The following is an 18967-nucleotide window of genomic DNA, read 5'->3' as shown; positions in this document are numbered from 1 at the left end:
ATCAATACGGGGCAAACTACGTCTTTATCATTTTTATAACCTTTACTATTATCTGAGTCAGCGGTGAAGATCATTCGTTTGAAATGTAGGTAAATCTTTGACTTTTTAAGCCTCGCTCATGTTCAGAGAGTCCAGCCGTCTCCTGTCCTGATCACATGACTTCCCTGATCACTGTAACGTGAGACGATAATTTAATTTGAGTGTTAGGAGGAAGAACAGATGTTTTTATACAGAAAGGCCAGAAGAAAGGGAGAGTCTCTGATTGTCTACGTATCAGACAGTTCTGAAAGGAGATGAACTCTCCGTTAGCTTGATTTATTTGTAAAATATTTTTTTTTCTTCACAATTTTTGTCAGTAATATAAAAAATAACATCTGTAATCGAATGTCACATCCCGATAAACCCCACCCACACATGCCACATCCCATTAAGCCCTACCCACATGTCATACCCCACTAAGCCCCACCCCCACACCACACCCAACTATGCCCCACACACACATGCCACATCTCAATTAAGCCCCACCCCCACACACCACATCCCATTAAGCCCCACCCACACATGCAACATCTCATTAAGCCCCAACCACACATGCAATATCCTATTAAGCTCCACCCACACAGGCCACATCAAAAGACATGTAACTAGAGATTTACTGGAGTCTGAAGTGACATAAGAATAGGTATATTTATTGCATTCACTTCATGTTGCATTTCATATACAAATAGCTTTCATAACATTTATTTATTTATTTTTATCACCATTTATCATTTGCCGAAGGTCATTAGCATTACGTAAACATTTTAATGCTAAGAAAGTTCAGATTGGAGACATCTATTATCAACAGACACGACCCTCAGCAAACAATAAACAAGACAAAAACAACAAAAATTCTTAAAGTACCAAAATATACATACCCTGTCTATCAGCATATAGGAACAGTTTATGCTACTGATTTTTTTTTTTATTAATGCAGAACATTTCCAAAACATCAATTCTAAAAACAACTACTTTTTCATTTTACACACAGGATTTGATACAACTCTATTATAATAAACAATAAAGCATAAAAAAAACTCATGTGAAAAAGAAAATATATTTAAAGTGATGTTTGCATAATGATCTCTAATCTCCTCTACAACGTCTCCATCCTCCATCACAGCGATGTATTCTCTTATCCGGCAATACATTTACTCAGGATTTTAAATCCATTAACACACACATGCATACATACATACATACATACATACACAGATACACACACACACACACACACACACACACACACACACACACATACATACATACATACATACATACACAGATACACACACACACACACACACACATACATACATACATACACACAATCCACGAGGCTTAATGGACAAAAAGAAACTTGAAAAACGATTCAAAATGTCCTTAAATCAAACGATGAAAATCAGAATGTTATTTGGTTTAATAAAATGACATGAGGGACAGAAATAAAACCTCTAAATCACATCATGGTTACTTCACAGTGCTGCTGAATTCTCGATGCTGATTGGTCAGGAGATGTTGATTAGTTTTCTATAACAGCGGCTCTGACAGTAGTGCAGCTGCACATCGCAGGTTTATATTAGTGCACTCGTTCGTTATTAGCAGTTCATTATCGTTTCTATAGTAACGGCTCATTCACAAGGACTGGTACAGAAGACACATTTCACACATTAAAACGTTTATGTAACGTGTAAGAAAGGAGTCTCCAGTGTCAGCACTTTGTAAGAGTCAGAGGTGAAGCTGTAGCTTTAGGTTTTCCCACATCTTCAGGTCAGAGGATTTTACACCTCCTTGTGGAAAGAGAACAGAGAGGGAATAGAGAGAGAGTATAAAGAGAGAGAATAAAGAGAGGGCAGCTGAGGGACTGTTTATAGCTGCTATAACGTAAGTGACAACAGGAACTAACTTGTTTAAATGCAACTACAAATGGTCAAACTGTATGGCGTAATTTTTTGACAAACAACTAATTTGACTCACTGGTAAGCTGCCGTGGTGTAAGAGGAATAAAACACATAGGGAGGTGCTGTTATAGGAAATTAATCAGCCCCGGGGTGCAGGCAGTAACTTCGCCCTGCACTGCGTTATGAAGAATGAGACTGGAGTTTTATGACATCAGCGCTGATTTATTTAAATTCTTTCTGAATTCATCAAATCAGATGGCAGGGTTTTGATATCAAGCACATACACTTACATTAGCAACATTGGTTGACATGCTAACACACACTTCGCTGTTTTATGAATGAAAACAGCGTGAGCAGACGAGTGAGTGAGGTGACGTGACCTTTTCAACACTGATATAGCTTAGCAGCAGATTATTTTAGAAATGAGAGGTTTCGTCTCTCTCTCTCTCTCTCTCTCTCACACACACACACACCTTATTCAACTAATTGGTGCATGAGCTAGTTTGGTATCGGTGTCAAGCTTTACATTGTAATGTGTGCGTAGTCACACAGTTCTGAGCAGACTCTCAGGGTCTGATAGCGAACAGTACAGCGTGTACCCCAGTTCGTCGACCTCTCTCGGTGTGAGCTCACACAGCAGGTTGACCTTGGGGTCGAGGGCGCATGGCAGCCTCCCGGCCTCTAGGTGTCCCACTAGCGCACGGATGAGCTGCGTGAAACGCTCGGCCAGCGCCTCGCGGCTCCAGTCGCGCTCACTCTCGCTCAGCAGGAGCACGGCGTTGGCGAGGTGGCTGGCGTTCAGCGGCGTCAGAGCCGGGTTCAGTTTGCACACGGCTTTGGCGATCTTCATGCAAACACAGCGGCAGCCGTTATCGTCTCGGTCCAGAGCTAGCAGCTTTGTCGTTTCCGCCGACCAGAAACTCTGCCTCCAGAGGTTCTCTCGCTCGCGGTGTGGCTTGGCGATCAGAGACACAGCGTCCTCGGAGACAAGCAGAGGGAGGAAGTCGACGTGGAGCCATCGCTCAGAGTCGTACTGCACCTCCAGAGAGAGCGCGAGCGCCTCCATGTGCGACGGGACGGCAGGACGGACCACGTAGCCCAGCACGCTGCCGATCGCCGGCCAGTTCATGCACCCAGTCACCAGCTTCTCAAAGGCCTCCAACACGCTCTTCGGTGAGAGGTAACCGCCAATCAGGCAGCGGTCCCAATAGCTAGAGGTGCGAGGGAAGTACTCCAGGTTCTCACGACGCACGAGCCAGAACCCGGGAACGTTCATGATGGTCTCCTCACCGGGAATAAAGGACCACAGACTCTTCTCCAGGATCAGAGGAACCATCAGCTGAGCGTGATCCGCCGACACCACCTACACAGAGAGATTATTATCTGGCATCATCATCATCATCAGTATTATTATTATTATTATTATTATTATTATTATTAATATTATTTTGATCGCTGACCTGCAGGTCATGGTAGAGACTGCCGCTGAGGTACATGTCTCGGAGTGGCATGTCTGGCACTTTGGTGTGGATGAAGGCTCGGAGCTCTGCACAGATGTCGAGGGCAGCATGTCGAGCTGCCTGCTGCTCCTCGGGCGAGATGTTCACACGCTCGTGATAAAACGCCCACAGGTGCTCCTGTAGAGACAGACGCATCCGCCCCCGATGCAGCGCCGCTTTACTACTGCTCCTGCTGCTGCTGGGACGTCCTGCTGTCCTCCGTGGAAAATCTGAAGACACATACATACACACGCGTGCTGGTTAAATTACCACCCAATGAAAACAGGTAGAAGCACACTAACATTGTGAGTGCGGTGCAAAGAATAAAGACCACTTTACCAGTCTGAAACGAGCTGGAGGACGTGGGGAGCGTCTGCAGTGACCGACTGACGTTATGCTTCATGTCGTGGTTCAGCGTCCGTGGCGATGACCCCAGCCAACTCGGCTCCTCCCAGCTCCTCTTCCCTGAATGGTTGGTTTTGGTGGGGCTGGAGGGAGCGCTGAGGGATCGGTCGTACATCTGTGACACAACAACACACAAGAAGAGTGAGCAGAGGAGTTCAGAGAGAGAAAGACCAGCAGAACATCTTTACACCTTACTGGAAATCTGAAAACCATGTACAGGTGAAAAAAAAAATAAAAAAGCGTAAACAGCTCCAGGATCCTATGGATCAGGTGTCCTATTGAACTTATGGATCAGGTGTCCTATTGAACTTATGGATCAGGTGTCCTATTGAACTTATGGAACTATCATGTCTACAGAACATGTAATGTGTAGAACATATAGAAAGCATTAGATCAGGTAATCTCTGAACATTAGAAAAAGGAAACCTACAGAGCTTAAAGAGTGAGTAATCTATGGACCATATTACACACACACACACCCCCACATACCCTATCCCCCCCTCCACACACACACACTTACTCTCTTGACAGCGAGTGTAGCGATGCCAAGCATGGCGGCTCCGCCGACCCCCAGCACCAGTTTGGCGTTGGACAGCACAAAGTCGATGGCTGAGCTAAGGCCGTTGTCATCTTTCTTACCTTTCCGATCTCCGTTCACTCCGGCCATCCTTCACCAGAGAGAGAGAGAGAGAGAGAGAGAGAGAGACTATAACTCACCACTAACACCAGTACTCAGCTTAGATTCATGTGCTTTTATATAAATAACGTCATCTGATCCTCATCAGGACGTAAATCATTTGGCAGAAATTCAGACAGAATGCAGAAAACGTGAAGGCAAACGTTAGTGCACCCCAGTTAGATTAAAGACCCTAAATCCAATTTACTCAGCAGGATACACAGTGCTTACACTCCTCTAAGACTTGTGTGACATTTACCTGCTGCTCGGGTCTAGATGAGTCCTCCCAGACGGCTGTTGAGGAAGAACTGTCCCCTCTTCAGTGCCTCCTCTTTCTCTCGAGGCTCACTGAGCGACTGGCAGCGTCTGAACTCGCGGGCGATGGTTCGTCTGTAGTAGTTGCGGTCGGTGTACTGCAGGTGGCGCCCTGCGCGGAGCAGCGCTCGGTACAGCTCCAGCACCGCGCCGCGGGACCAGCCGCCCATCAGGGAGAGCTCTCAGAGTCTCTCTCACACACACACACACACCTACAGGACATAGAAAAAAGACCAAAAATGTGATCCTCTAATCCACACCCACTACAATATTATTAAACTGGATTTGATAAACAGGAAGTGTAATGTCCACTTTATGGAAAGACTCGCAGGCACTCGCATCAATCATGTTTCATGATTTGTGAATAAATTTATGATAAATGATCTATAAATATTCTTGCTTTATATTTAAAAATATCAAAATGGTTTTGTCCGTTTATCTCCACTGCATGATCTGCTACATAACAAATCTAAAGAAGACTTGAAGCTCCGCCCCCTTCACAATCACACCATGTCATAGATCAGGAACAACAACAAAAAAAAATTCTTCTTGGTCAGTTTGAGTGTCATTAAAATATAAACACATCCGTTTCCTTTATAAATCACACTAACCTGAGGGGAAACTCATTAAAACATGTCGTACTTTTAAAACCGATTTCCTTAAAATCCATATTTACAACCAAACATTTCACTTTCTAGTGCATACATCATCATTTCACACATTTATTCCTATCCCTAGTCAGACGTGTATGGCAGATCAGATCACAGAGTGAAATACTTGGTCATTATTATTTACTGTTATAATAACAGTGAAAGAGGAGATGTTCTGGTTTTATTTACATACATGAATGCAATTATTTTTTAAAAAGCTCCTATAAATAGGTGTAGGAATATCAGCAGTGTTAAAGCACACGGCGAAGTTTAACGGTAGTTTTGTGAAGATGAGATCTCGTTTGTCAGCGATGTGAGGACTTTATCAGTCTGTCGGCGAGTCTCGTCTCCTTCAGCACAGCGTTAAACCACCACCGTGTGTTTTTTATTTTTTATAAATTAATAAAACAGCATCATAATTGAGCAGCGTGTTGAATCCTGGACTCTGATTGGTCAGAAGGTGTTGATTTAGGGACGGAGTCTCCAGTGAAAGCCGGTGAGGGAGCGACTGTTTATAGCTGCTAGAACGTAACTTTCACAGCGTTTTATGTAGAGATAAAGTATGAGGAGTTCTTCACTATAAATAAAAATGGTAATTATTGGGAAATTGCTACAGTATGAGAGGAATAAAACACGGGAACATGCTGTTACAGGAAAACAATCAACTTTGGGGGGGTAACAGTAACTCGGCTTCATCACACCACCTCGTCACTCAGTATTTTACTCCAACACACACACACACACACACACAGTTTATTCATGACGTCATGCTTCTACCTTATGTGACTACATCATTCCTTAAACAGAGTGCATGTACAGGGAGTGAAGAAGAATTTGGGATTATGTTGCGGCGAGCAAATCATTTACTTGTGTAAGAAACAAACAAACAAACAAACAAACAAACGAATGTGATTTATTCACACAATCAGCAGTTAAATCATTATAAATCGACTTCAAATCAATGTTTAAACTCACCGACCCTGTTCACAGCAGGACTAATCAGCATGTAACCGTGTTTTTAAACTTCCATTTAATCATTAGCTAATCATAATCTGTAAAAAATATTAATAATAAATAAATAAAACACACACACATCAAATATTTAAATCGGAACCGTTACAGCTAGGTGGCTAACTCGCTAGCTAACACCTCACTCGGTGACCTTTCATAACTAAACAACACCGGAAATAGAATTATTAAACTAAAATATATATATATCCAGACCACAGAAACAATCACATTTTAATAACTTTAACAGAAATACCTACGTTAAGGAAGTTTATAAAAAGGTTTCGTCCTTTATTCCAAGGCACAGCTGCAAACAGCACTCCGTTCCGGCACCGGAAGACCAACACCACGTGACCACCCGCTTTTTCCCTCCCCCGCAACAGACAAAATTATTCCGGAGGTCAAAAATTGAAAAAGAAAATATTTATTTAAAAGAAAAAACGAATTACCCATATTACAATCAAATTTAACATGTTTAAAAGCTAAATATCAATAATACAATGTATTTTCTTTGTATTACAATAGTAGCTAATATGCAAATGAGTCAGTTTGACACCTGCCATTTATTTGCATGTGATTTTCATATCAAACGGCAATTTATTTATTTATTAATTTATTATTATTATTATTTACATATTAGTCCTTTAAAAACGGTGTCCTTTTAATCAAATTATGACAGTTTCATTGATAAGATGACACTTATAAATATACTATGATATTACCTTATATAATGCCACTTACAAAATATTATTAATAAAATCCTGAATGCCACAGATCTGATATACATGCTTCAATACGTTATCAGATTAAGGTTAACAGTTTTTATAAGCTAGAAAAATCAGAACTGAGTCACCAGTGTATGTTTATGATCTCTTTTCTACACTCTCTAGATCCTTTAAGGCTTTACCCCGGATATTTTAAATCCAGCACTGCAACTGCATACAATAACACTGACACTTTACTAAGAAAAAGTTGTGTTGAGTTCTCAGGTGTGAGATCACATGTGGACAGTGAGAGTCACATGGTTTCCCCCCCCAGATCCTTAACAAATAAACCTCCAGCATCTGACAGGTTTTGTGTGAAGAAGTGAAATTGACTGAAAATCTGATCACAGAGATGACCAAGATGATAAAAGTGCCTGTCACATTAAACTATTAGGCTAAAACGAGATAATATGGCAAATTAACTAGTGTATGAATAACAAGACTTTAATGTATCACAGTGCATTTATTATCAGCTCCAGTACTGAAGTACTTCAAATTATAGTTCATAACTATTAAGTTTATAAATAGTATACTTTGAAGATTAAAAGTGAATATTTAATTCCCTGTACCATCAGGAAATAAGCTTAAAATATACTTTTTTTCTAACTCTAACCCTTTGAATTATACTTCAGCATGCTGTAAGGAAATACACTTAATGTGGTGAAATAAAATCACTGAACTGCACCTCTTTTATGTACTAAAACATAATTTAAACTATAAACAATTTAAACTTTTTAGATAACACACTTTATTTCCTTATTTGTCGAATTAAAATCTATTTTTAAGTATGCTTCAATAAGTTAAAAAAATGATTTATCATATAAAATGTAAACAGTGCGTAGCAATGCTGTTTAAAAATGACTAATTTAAAACTACCTGAGTGCAACTCGAGTTGTGTTAAAATTAAAAACACTAAGAAGCGCTACTAAAGGCATTTCAGATATATTTAAACACAGCTCAATTACAGTTTAAATAAACTTATGTTGCCACAAGTTGTTCCAAAATAGCATGCTTATATTTGTGTAACCCACAAATATGTACTGTTCATATTACTCATATATATTTTTTAATGGACTATGAGATTGTACCACTAGACCACATGGTTATGAATTAAATTATCTCTGTATATACTTCAGCTTTCATTTTTACTAACGGAGACACTAAAGTAAAACAAAACACTGTATTCACGGTGTATAGGACTGTGCAAAAGTCTTAAACACGCGTAAAGGAATGCAGCGAGACGTTCAAAAATAATGAAATGAAACATTTCTACATAAAAATATTTCTATAAGGAGCAGTAAACCGTGATAAACTAAACAAAGTCAATATCTTCTGTGAAAACCCTTTGCTTAACAACAACAACAACAGCAACAATAGCAACAAAAGCCCTGAGCTGTCTCAGGTGTATACACTGTGTGCAGTTTTATAAGGAAATGAGTTAATCATGTTGGAGAATCTGCTGGAGTTCTTCTGGAGACTCTGACTCGGACAGCTCAAACCCAACAGACTTCATTATGTTTCTGTCTGAAAAGTGTATTATTATTTAAAATGTGCTTTCTTTACTAACATACACACATTTTTTGTGACATTTTTTTTTTGGAAAAATAATATTCGGAAATCTAAAACAACTCAACAATACAGAAGTCCCAAACATATGACAAGATGTGCATAAAGATCTTATGTGCCTTTTGTCAAGACTTTTGCACAGTACTGTATATGTGTTTCTGATATTTAGCAGCTCCTCGTTTTGCTACATTGCTGATTTAGACTGTAAAGAATGGTGAGGTGAACACATGGGGCAGGGATAAACTCCGCCTGTACAAGGAGGTAGGAAATTAAATTCTGTAATTAAAGTCACACAGTCTGTGTTACAGCCTTCGTCCTGTTTGTCTTCTGCAACAAATCTTGTGTTTGCTTCAGTACACGGCTTGAATCTGACATTCTGCTCTGAGGTGAGTGAAAATTTATATATATGTTCTATAATAAGTATAGAAGTGCATCAAGATCCAAATGTATAAATCCGGAGAAAATTCACCTTAAGATCATCCTGTGAAATTTGGTTTAAAATGAATACTTATCCCACAGTGCTGTTGAGTTCTGGATTCTGATTGGTCAGAGAGTATTGAATTATTTCTTTATAGTAACAGCTCTTTCACAGACACACACTTTATTTATGTTAAATCAATGACAAAATCTTGTAAATCTCTAATTGATTCCTAAGTGTGGATTGCGTAGCTGTGTAATGGATTTTTGTTCTCTACTGTGTCTAAGAAATTTTTTAGGTGTTGCTAAGAATACAATATAATTAATGCTAATTATCACTGTTGTACATTAAGAAGCATCTTTACAAGAGCTATATCATACTCAAACAGACAAAATGATATTAAAGTACTGGGGTCGTGTTTCCATGACACGCAAACATTGTGCCAGGTTAATTATGTTGGAAACAAAAGTTTCTCTCGGGCACTGAGAAATTAAAGCCTCTGTGTTGCACTGGAATTTCAGTGAAAGACGTCGCTGGTTTGAGAAAATGAGATAATGAATTTATTGAATTTTGGTCTAAACAACGAGGTGCTGCAGATCATGTGAACTGTGAAGAGATCATTCTAAAGTGATTTATATTTATGAGTCACATGTTCCTCACTGTGCTTACAGAAACATACTCATATTCGCGATCAGGCAAAAAAAATATGGGCAAAATAAGTAGGAGAAAATACAAATTAAATACATGAAAGGGAATGAATAAGATTACTGAGGAGAGTTTCACTTAAAAACTATGAAGATGGCTTTATGAACAGTTTTGCACTCAGGTCTCCATCAGTGAACTGTGGAGAAGTTCAACAAACAGACTTCATGTAGAAACTGTAATGAATTTCCTGGTTACACAACAGTACTATTTGAGGATGTAGTATTAGCACATTTATAGGAGGGGTGTATTTATTTATAATCGCACTATCTGGTGTCACCCTGATGAGGACGGGTTCCCTTTTGAATTTGAGTCCTCTCAAGGTTTCTTCCTCATATCGTCTCAGGGAGTTTTTCCTCACCACCGTCACCTCTGGCTGCTCATTAGAGATAAATTCATACACTTAAAATCTATATCCTGAATTTATATATTTCTGTAAAGCTGCTTTGTGACAATGTCCACTGTTAAAAGTGCTTATATACTGTAAATAAAATGTAATTGAATTGAATGAATAGATTGAATAAAATAAGGACAAATAAAGGGACAAAATAATGGATAAATAATCATAAAGGAAAATGTCAGATGAGCAGCAGGGCAGAACAAACCTAAACATCTCAGGAAAAATAAGCAGAAGTAAATATACAGTGATGGGGAATTCAGATGGAAAGGAAATAGCAACATTTAATTTTTTCCTTTTTTTAAAAAATGTAAAAATCACAGAGATGCAAAACTTCTGCACTCAACTGTTATACATGCTCATGAACTAATTTCTAGATGTCTTATTAGTTGATAATTTACACGTATAACCTGGTTTAGGAAGTGATCAAAGAAATACGGTCCTGGTTCTCTTGTCCTCAGGATGGCGCTACTCGATTATCCTGTTCCCGACTTAGACATCACCTTGAACGAAGCGAGCCGGGTGCTTCAGCTCATTCTGAGTCCAGAGGAGTATGTCCACTATAAAAGTGCTCTTTCCCAGCAAACAGAGGCCCTCAAGGACATACAGAAGCAGCTGAAATCCACTCTCTCCGGCCATGAGAATTGGGTGACTGATCAATTCAAACAGCGTCTCCTGTCCTGTTTCGACTCCCTGCCGACCTCCACAGCAATTCCCTCAGTGCTGCCTCCATCCAAAACTCAGGGAGAGTGTGCACAGCTTGAGAGGGCTACCACTCTGCTGTGGGCTGTAGCCAAGCTGTACAGTGAGCCCTGGCTTGTCGAGGGTGATGTACCTACAGAGCGCACGCAACAGTCAGAGGTGTTTGCTGCCAGTCGTTTACCAGGTAAACATCAGGATCACATCAAGGTAAGGATGTGCCGAGTAATATGCATCCCATCCGAACCGACATGTTGGTAAAGACTGTATTTGTTGCACATGTTGGAAAAGAGGTCTTTGTGATCAGTATAAAGACACTACCTATTGTCTCCCATCAAAACCATTTAAGATGCAGACTAATAAAATATAGACAAAGTTTAAAACGACATGTCAGAAAAGCAATGCTTACGGGGTCTTAGGTAAGTTACTGAGGTTCTTGCACAGGTACAGTCAACAGACATGTTATGGTGGTTATTTGACCTACACGGCCACACCCCTTACAACAAGCGCATAAAATAAAAATAAAAACAATCAGTGTGTATTAAAATGAGATGTGTAGTATATGAAGACATATTCATCTCTTTGATTTATCAGATCAGAAGTACTCTGACATTATTTAGCAGACATATACACAGAATGCTAATCCCGTCTGAATAGTACATATGAATATACTTTCATAACAACAGTTCAAATATTCCTAATTTTATTCTCAGGTGTATCCAGGAAGCCTCCATGCCATTGTGATCTGCCAAGGAGGTGTATTTCCAATTCAGATTATGAAGAGTTGTAGTGAAGCAGGCAAGATCTCACCTGTGCCTCTTCCTAACCTCTACACCCAGCTAGAACATGTTATGCATCTTCCAACTGCATCGGCTATTCATGATCCTTCCACAGTCTGCGGTTTATCTGCCCTTAATCGTCGAGCATGGTATGCCGTTAGGGAGGAGATCCTGAAAGCTGGTGGTGAAGCAGCAGAATCACTTGGAGTGATGGAGAGTGCCATTCTAGCTCTGTCACTGGAAGACTGCTCTGCACCAGTGGATCTTGCAGATATCCTCAACGTGGTCCGTTTAGGAGGAGGGAACAGCAGGTGTCTGAGGTACTATGACAAGGTATGTGGAAAATAAATGTGGATGCTTTTGAAACTATTCTTTTTGCATAACCAGGAAGTGAGTGTGGTGTGGCCTGAGATAGATAGCTTCTTAATTTTCTAAAGCTGGTCTTAAGACTGTGTGATTTCAGTGCTATTGAAAGATTATTACTCTTTATACTAGATGTGATCTCATTAAAATCCTGGAATTATATGATGTCGATACTTTAATGATAGACCTTTCTTGTGCAGAAAATGGGTTTGCATAAAAACAAACAAATGTTGTCTATGACAGCAACATATGATCAAAAATCATACAGTTTAAACCTGGCTTTAAATCTCTCAATTTTGGCACACGGCACAGGACACTTTCCTCATCTCATCTTTAACATCAAATATGACTAAAAATATGTAGATACCTGACCAGCACATCCATATACTTTCCCAAATTGTTGCCACAAAGGTGGAAGCATACAATTTTTAGAATGTCTTTGTGTGCTGTAGCATTACAATTTCCCTTCACCGGAACTAAACCTCATCCAGCATGACAATGTCCCTGTGTGGTCCATATTGAGGTCCATAAAAACATGGTTTGCCAAGTTGGAGTAGAAGAACCTGAGTGCCCTGCACAGATCCCTTAATGTAGTAATGTAAGTGTTATTGGGAGTATGACCAGTAGACGCATTCTCTGGTAAAGCAGGTTATGTTAACGCTGAGCATTAGTACAGAAGGGAAGTGTTGAGTTGCTTTATGCTTGTGTTCAGTTAAGCCGGCCGTTACTATTGTATTCTGGTACTTGGCGTCTGTGAATAAGAGTTAATATTAATCCAACTCCTCAATCTCAGTATATTACACTTAACACCTTTAATTACCTTTGAACTAAATAGGGAACCAGGCTGTAAAACAACTGTGAACCAGGCCTGCTCTCCTGCACAGCAGTTCCTGACCTCACTAATGTTCTTTTGGCTGAATGGGCACAAATCCTGATAGCCATGTTCCAAAATCTGGTGGAAAGCCTTCCCAGAAGAGTGGAGGCTATTATTGTGGTAAAGAGGATGAACTCAATATTAAATCCCATGGTTTTGAAATGGGATGAACAACAAACACACAGGGTGTGATGGCCAAGTTTCCACATACTTTTGACCATACAGTGTATTTCAGTGTAGCAAGGATATATTTTTTCATTCCAAACCACTTTTGCTTCATTAAAAGGTACATGCGAGGAAATTGATATGCAATTATTGATATTTTCTCTACAGGTGGTAAACATGGTGGTGTTCAAAGATGGTGTAACTGGCATGCTATTTGAACACAGTGCCCTGGATGGCATGGTGGCTGGTCTCATGGTTGGACGTGTATGGAACGTTTCAGAGTCCCTAACTATAGAACATATAGATGGATCAGATCATACCATTTCCCACCCAAAATCTCTTCAGTTCCCACTAGGAGGTATTAAACTGCTGGCTCAACCTCTTTACCCACTTTCAGAAGCAAGTAACCCCATCGTTACCTTTGAAGTTTCAGCTTACCCAGATGTTTTCACCACTCTAAGGGGTCACAGAGGTTTATATGATGCATGGATCAATTTTGCACTGCAGCTCTCTCTAAGGCAAACTCTCGGAGAATCAGCCGATAGATACATCATGGTGACCCCTACTCATATGCGACACTACAAACATGGTCGCTGTGATCCCACATATTCAGTCACAATGCTGTCTCGTCAGTTAGTTACAGCCCTGGTGTCCTGCATAGGGCCAGATGATGTCCCTCACCATACCAAGGAGCTCTTTCAACAGTTCCACTTAGCATTCATGGAGCACAAAAAACATATCAAAGCCACTAAAAGTGGCAGTGGTGTAGGGCCTCATTTAGCTGTATTGCGCAATGGTATGAGCCAAGACAACCCACTTAAGAAATTTCTAGATCTTTTTGGATGCCCCTCCATCTACCTGACTGGATCAGATCTGATGGAAGGTGTTGAATGTGCTGTTGGCAATGTCTATGCAACTGACCAGCTAGCTGTTACCTACCTCGGCAAGAAGGACAAGGTCCGTCTTGTGCTGAATGCAAAGGGAACATTTGCCGGCATCTTAGGAAAACTCAAACAGTGTCTCGAACTGAACATAAAGTTGGTGATGCTTCTGTCAATAAAGTATGCAATTGCCGGACAGATGGGAGCCATTGAATGCCTTCTGGGAACAGACAAAGAATCAAATGGCATTGAAGCAAATGATTCCACAAATGAATGTAATAAGGTGGAGGAAAAACAATCCCTAGGTTCTACTCTCACAGGAAAGCCAGATTTCACCCTGGTGATTCATGGTGGAGCAGGAGAGGAAATGATGTTGAGCAGTAAGGTGGTTGGGGTTATCGAATTTGCCCTTCACACAGCAGTTACACTGGGAGCGAGAGTACTAAGCCATGGAGGCAGTAGTTTGGATGCAGTGCAGCGAAGTGTCGCTGCTTTAGAAGACTGTTTCTTATTTAATGCAGGTAAGGGCTCTGTGTACAACCAAAATGCCCAGCATGAGATGGAGGCTACTATTGTGGATGGACACAAAAAGAAGTCTGGATCAGTGGCTTGCTTGTACAATGTAAAGAACCCAGTGAAAGCAGCCCGTCATGTCATGGAAAAGAGCAACCATGCATTACTAACAGGTGATGGCGCTCAGGAGTTTTTGAGTGGTCTCTCAGAAAAAGAAAAGCCAATGAAAACAGACTACTTTCACACTGATTTAAGATATAAGGAACTTGCAATGAAACTAAGTGGAAATACAAACAACCATCCTCAAACTGTAGGTGCAGTTGCTCTGGATTGTTGGGGCAAGCTAGCAGCAGCCACATCCACAGGGGGGTTAGTAGGCAAGTGGAAAGGTAGAGTTGGAGACACAGCGATTGTCGGGGCTGGAATATATGCTGATGATAAACTAGCTGTGACATGCTCTGGTGATGGCGATGCATTCTTACGTCATACAGTTGCTCATAAAGTAGCTAGTCTCTACAACCTCAAAGGATACAATTTAAGGCAAGCCTGCCGAGAAGTGATTTACGAGGTTCTGGATGCAAAATGTGCCGGAATCATTGCTGTTGATCACCAAGGTGAAGCTGTAGTTGAAACAAATGCTGGAGTAATGTTTGTTGCATCAATGAACAGTGGTGTTGTTCGAGCTGAAGTCTTCAGACCGATGCTGAAATTTGCAAATGTGATTTGGGAAACTGATGAACTAGTAGCTTATTTGCATTCTGAACCATGGACCCCAGGAACAACCATTCTCACTCGAAAGGCCTTAAATGGACCAAACAGTATTTTTCACTTAACTGTGCCTGACTATGTGGCAATGTTATTAAGTGCACAAACAGTTGCTAACTTGCTTTGTGAGAAACTAGGAGTGTACCGCTGTGCCCTTGTGCTTAGACCCCAACCAGACAAGCCTGCTCTTATCAAAATCCTACCACTTTATGGCCTAGACCCAAACTGGAAAGCTTATCTTACCAGGGAAGAGGAATTCCACATTCATGACCCTGGCTACTGCAGTTCAAAGTGTGGCCCACGTTGTGAGGATGCATTCCTTGACCAAGTACAGGCAAAGATCAGGGCTCAGCTCCCAACACCCAATGCTCCATCTTACTATGATTACCATGGAGATCCATCGGACAGTGGACTTTTTTCACGCATTGTGAGAGGGGAGGAGAAACATTGGCGTGTCTGGGAAGACAATCAACATGTAGCCTTTCTTACTCCATTCCCTAATACACCTGGCTTTACTGTTCTGGTGCCTAGGCGACCACTATCAAGTGACATCTTCCGTCTAGACAAGAATGACTACACAGCCCTCATCTTGGCCACACGGAAAGTAGCTCAACTTCTGGAAGAGGGAATGGGTGCAAGAGGTGTGGCCCTCATATTTGAGGGTTTGGAAATCAACTATGCCCATGCCAAGTTAATTCCAATTGTCACAAAGCCAGGTGAAATGCCTCTCGCTGTGCTTGCTCAGTTCTGCCCAATCTATCCTGGATATGTCACATCTGTTGATGGTCCTCCAGCAAGTGCAGTTGCTCTTAATGAGATCCACACAAAAATCACAAAGACAACTCCACCTCGCACTTGGGAAAAACCTCAAAGTCACTCCATATTAGCCATCAAGAGCCAATGGTACCGCAATCTCTTTCAGATCCAAAATACTCTATTCCACAGCACGGTCGATTACTTCAGAAACAAATGCAAGTACTCCTATGCTCTGACACCAATCACAACTGACACCATTTCTTCACCAATGGGCTTAGGATCTGACTCAGAGCCTGTTTTTGTAAATATGCTAGGTCAAGATGTGTACTTGGCTGACTCCATGCAATTTGTGCTTGAATACTTCTTACGATTTCAGGAGGGACTTCCAGGGGCATACTATGTCTCCCCCAGCTTTCGAGGAGAGGACCCTGATGCTACTCATCTGAATCAGTTCTACCATGTTGAATGTGAGCTGCTTGGTGATATGGATGCTGGCATTAGCATAGCAGAAGGCTATGTGGTCCACTTGACTCAGGCGATGTTAAAAAATCACTCAAAGATCATCCTAAGTACAGCAGGAATGCTGTCTCATGCACAGGATCTGATGAAGAGGATGGAGAAACCACTCCCAAGAGTGACTCTGGAGCAAGCCATTCCAATGATGCCATCCTCTGACTGTATTGAATGGGTACAAGAGGGGCAGCCTCAGTTTGGTAGAAAGCTTACTCGCAAAGGAGAATCAGTCTTGATTGAAAAGTATGGTGGAGCTGTGTGGTTGACAGAAATGGATCACCTCAGTGTGCCCTTCTACCAAGCTTATGTTGAAGGTTCTAGTGAAACCAAAGCAAAAGCCGCTGATTTGCTCTTGGGGTTGGGGGAGACAGTAGGTCTTGGGGAACGACACTCCACCCCTGAGATGGTACAAGAAGCCCTACGACACCATGCTGTGCCAGAGGAATCATACAGATGGTACATCAACATGAGGAAAGCCATGCCTTTGTCTACAAGTGGCTGGGGAATGGGTACAGAAAGATACCTGTGTTGGCTGCTACAGCACAACGATGTTAGAGACATGCAGATCATCCCCAGAATGAAAGCCAAAAAATACATGCCTTAAACAAAAGTATATTATTGAATAAACTGTAAAAACTGCATTTTAAAATCCAGTATTGAGTATTTGAAGTTATAAAGAAATCTACTCTTTGAACAATTACACAATTCCCATTGGATTTTAGTTATTATGAAAGGCAGTGACATTACATTTTATTTACTTAATTTACTTAACTTGATCCAGTACCATAACACAGTAAGATTCCACATACTAAAAGAAGTTGATTTTTTTAAACAACCACATATATAAAATTGGAGATTTAACTTTTGCAATGTCTTGTATGTTTTCAGTTATAGTGCAGCGATGCTCTCGATAAAATAACTGTTAGCTTTCTATAAACATATGTAGCTCAGCTTGTACACCTAATCATTAAGTAAATCTAGGGCAAGTCAACATGGGTTATGTATGCAGCCTGCGACTTCATTAGATAATTTCATTCCTTGGCAACTTTATTTTTTTTCTTAATTATGAAAAATATGAATAAAACCCTTATGCTAACCATAAAAGTATCTCTGTTTTCTGTGAGCTGTTTCATCTGAAATGTAAAGTTGAGTTGGGATAATTAAATTGTTGGTGCCAAGTCATCCATCATCACGACCCTGCATAGGGTCATGAGGAGCCTGGAACCTGTCCCAGGGGACTCGGGAGACAAGGCAGGGAACACCCTGGACGGGGTGCCAACCCATTGCTGGGCACAGTCTCACACACACAGTTACACACAACAGACAATTTGGAAATGCTAGTCAGCCTACAGCGCATGTCCTTGGACTGGGGGAGGAAACCGTTGTACCCTGAGGAACCCCGAAGCATGGGGAGAACATGAAAATTCTGTGCACACAGGGTGTAGGAGGGTTCAGTTTCCATAAGATCCCAGTCCTGATGCACGTCTCTACCACAATTTACTAATGGCAAGAATATAAAAAGCAAAATCTCTAGTGACACCATTTAAAACATCAAAACACCAGCATATCACTCTTCATAAATTACTCAGGTTTAAACATAAATATAACACACATATTATAATAAAAGGGTCAAGAGCGTTTAATCACATTCTCATGACTGGAACACACACAGATAAAAACAAAATGGCTCCTCAACCTCGTGACAATTTGACAGTTTAAATTCAATATATCTACAGTTCACATCAGGCTGGAAATGAAAGTTTTACATGTTTTAAATGTCAGAGTGATGAGTTGTATGAATGTGGATGGAATTTTCACTTTATATAAAATCAGCTCTATGCTTGAACGCAAATCAATCCATTCCTAAAAACTAGGGGTGTAACGATGCACTGAGATGCAAAAATGTGATGTGCATCATTGAAATGTGTGATTCACATCGTGGGATTCAGCATTCTATTAATTGTACATCTAACATAGTCACACTGTTGGAACACCAGAAGAACTCAGGCATTTTGGTTGACTTTGGAGCTCTATTTTCAGTTAAAACAATGCCTAAGTCTCTGCTACACAGCTCATTATGTTTCAGTCGATCATCGTTTTGCATGGTTTATGATTCATGAATAAAAAATTTGTCTTTTCAGTCATCATTTATCTTCATTCAAACTTTGTTCCAGATATTCTGAGAATTGATTTGAAGCGAATTGTGATGAGTGAACCATTATATCCCAAATAAAAACAAATGGAAACCCTGTTAAAACATCAAAAAATGTTTGTTTATTTTATCTGTAACTTCCTGTTTTGAAGGAAAATAATAATAAT

The 18967-nt window shown here is 40.6% G+C and overlaps 3 protein-coding genes across 3 annotated transcripts; 1 reads left to right on the top strand and 2 right to left on the bottom strand.

Moving 5' to 3' along the window:
- Positions 1-668: 668 nt before the first annotated feature.
- mief1 (mitochondrial elongation factor 1) lies at positions 669-4511 on the bottom strand. The gene is made up of 4 exons (XM_017481916.3): positions 4365-4511; positions 3779-3959; positions 3401-3669; positions 669-3303 (listed from the first exon to the last, which is right to left on the bottom strand). Exons 1-4 carry the CDS (start codon positions 4509-4511, stop codon positions 2485-2487), a joined length of 1416 nt encoding a protein of 471 aa, XP_017337405.1. The 3' UTR covers positions 669-2484.
- Positions 4512-4792: 281 nt separating this feature from the next.
- On the bottom strand, positions 4793-6864 carry LOC128634056 (MIEF1 upstream open reading frame protein-like). Its single transcript, XM_053683990.1, has 2 exons — positions 6754-6864; positions 4793-5047 (listed from the first exon to the last, which is right to left on the bottom strand). The coding sequence occupies exon 2, from the start codon at positions 5003-5005 to the stop codon at positions 4793-4795; it is 213 nt and encodes a 70-aa protein (XP_053539965.1). The 5' UTR covers positions 5006-5047; positions 6754-6864.
- Positions 6865-9086: 2222 nt separating this feature from the next.
- On the top strand, positions 9087-18433 carry si:ch211-256m1.8 (uncharacterized). The gene is made up of 4 exons (XM_017481883.3): positions 9087-9209; positions 10802-11249; positions 11753-12151; positions 13389-18433. Exons 2-4 carry the CDS (start codon positions 10803-10805, stop codon positions 17250-17252), a joined length of 4710 nt encoding a protein of 1569 aa, XP_017337372.1. The 5' UTR covers positions 9087-9209; position 10802; the 3' UTR covers positions 17253-18433.
- The last annotated feature ends 534 nt before the right edge of the window (positions 18434-18967 follow it).

The sequence above is a fragment of the Ictalurus punctatus genome, chromosome 12 (genome assembly GCF_001660625.3).
Source record: "Ictalurus punctatus breed USDA103 chromosome 12, Coco_2.0, whole genome shotgun sequence".
NCBI lineage: Eukaryota > Metazoa > Chordata > Actinopteri > Siluriformes > Ictaluridae > Ictalurus > Ictalurus punctatus.
This window is presented reverse-complemented; position numbering and strand designations above follow the sequence as displayed.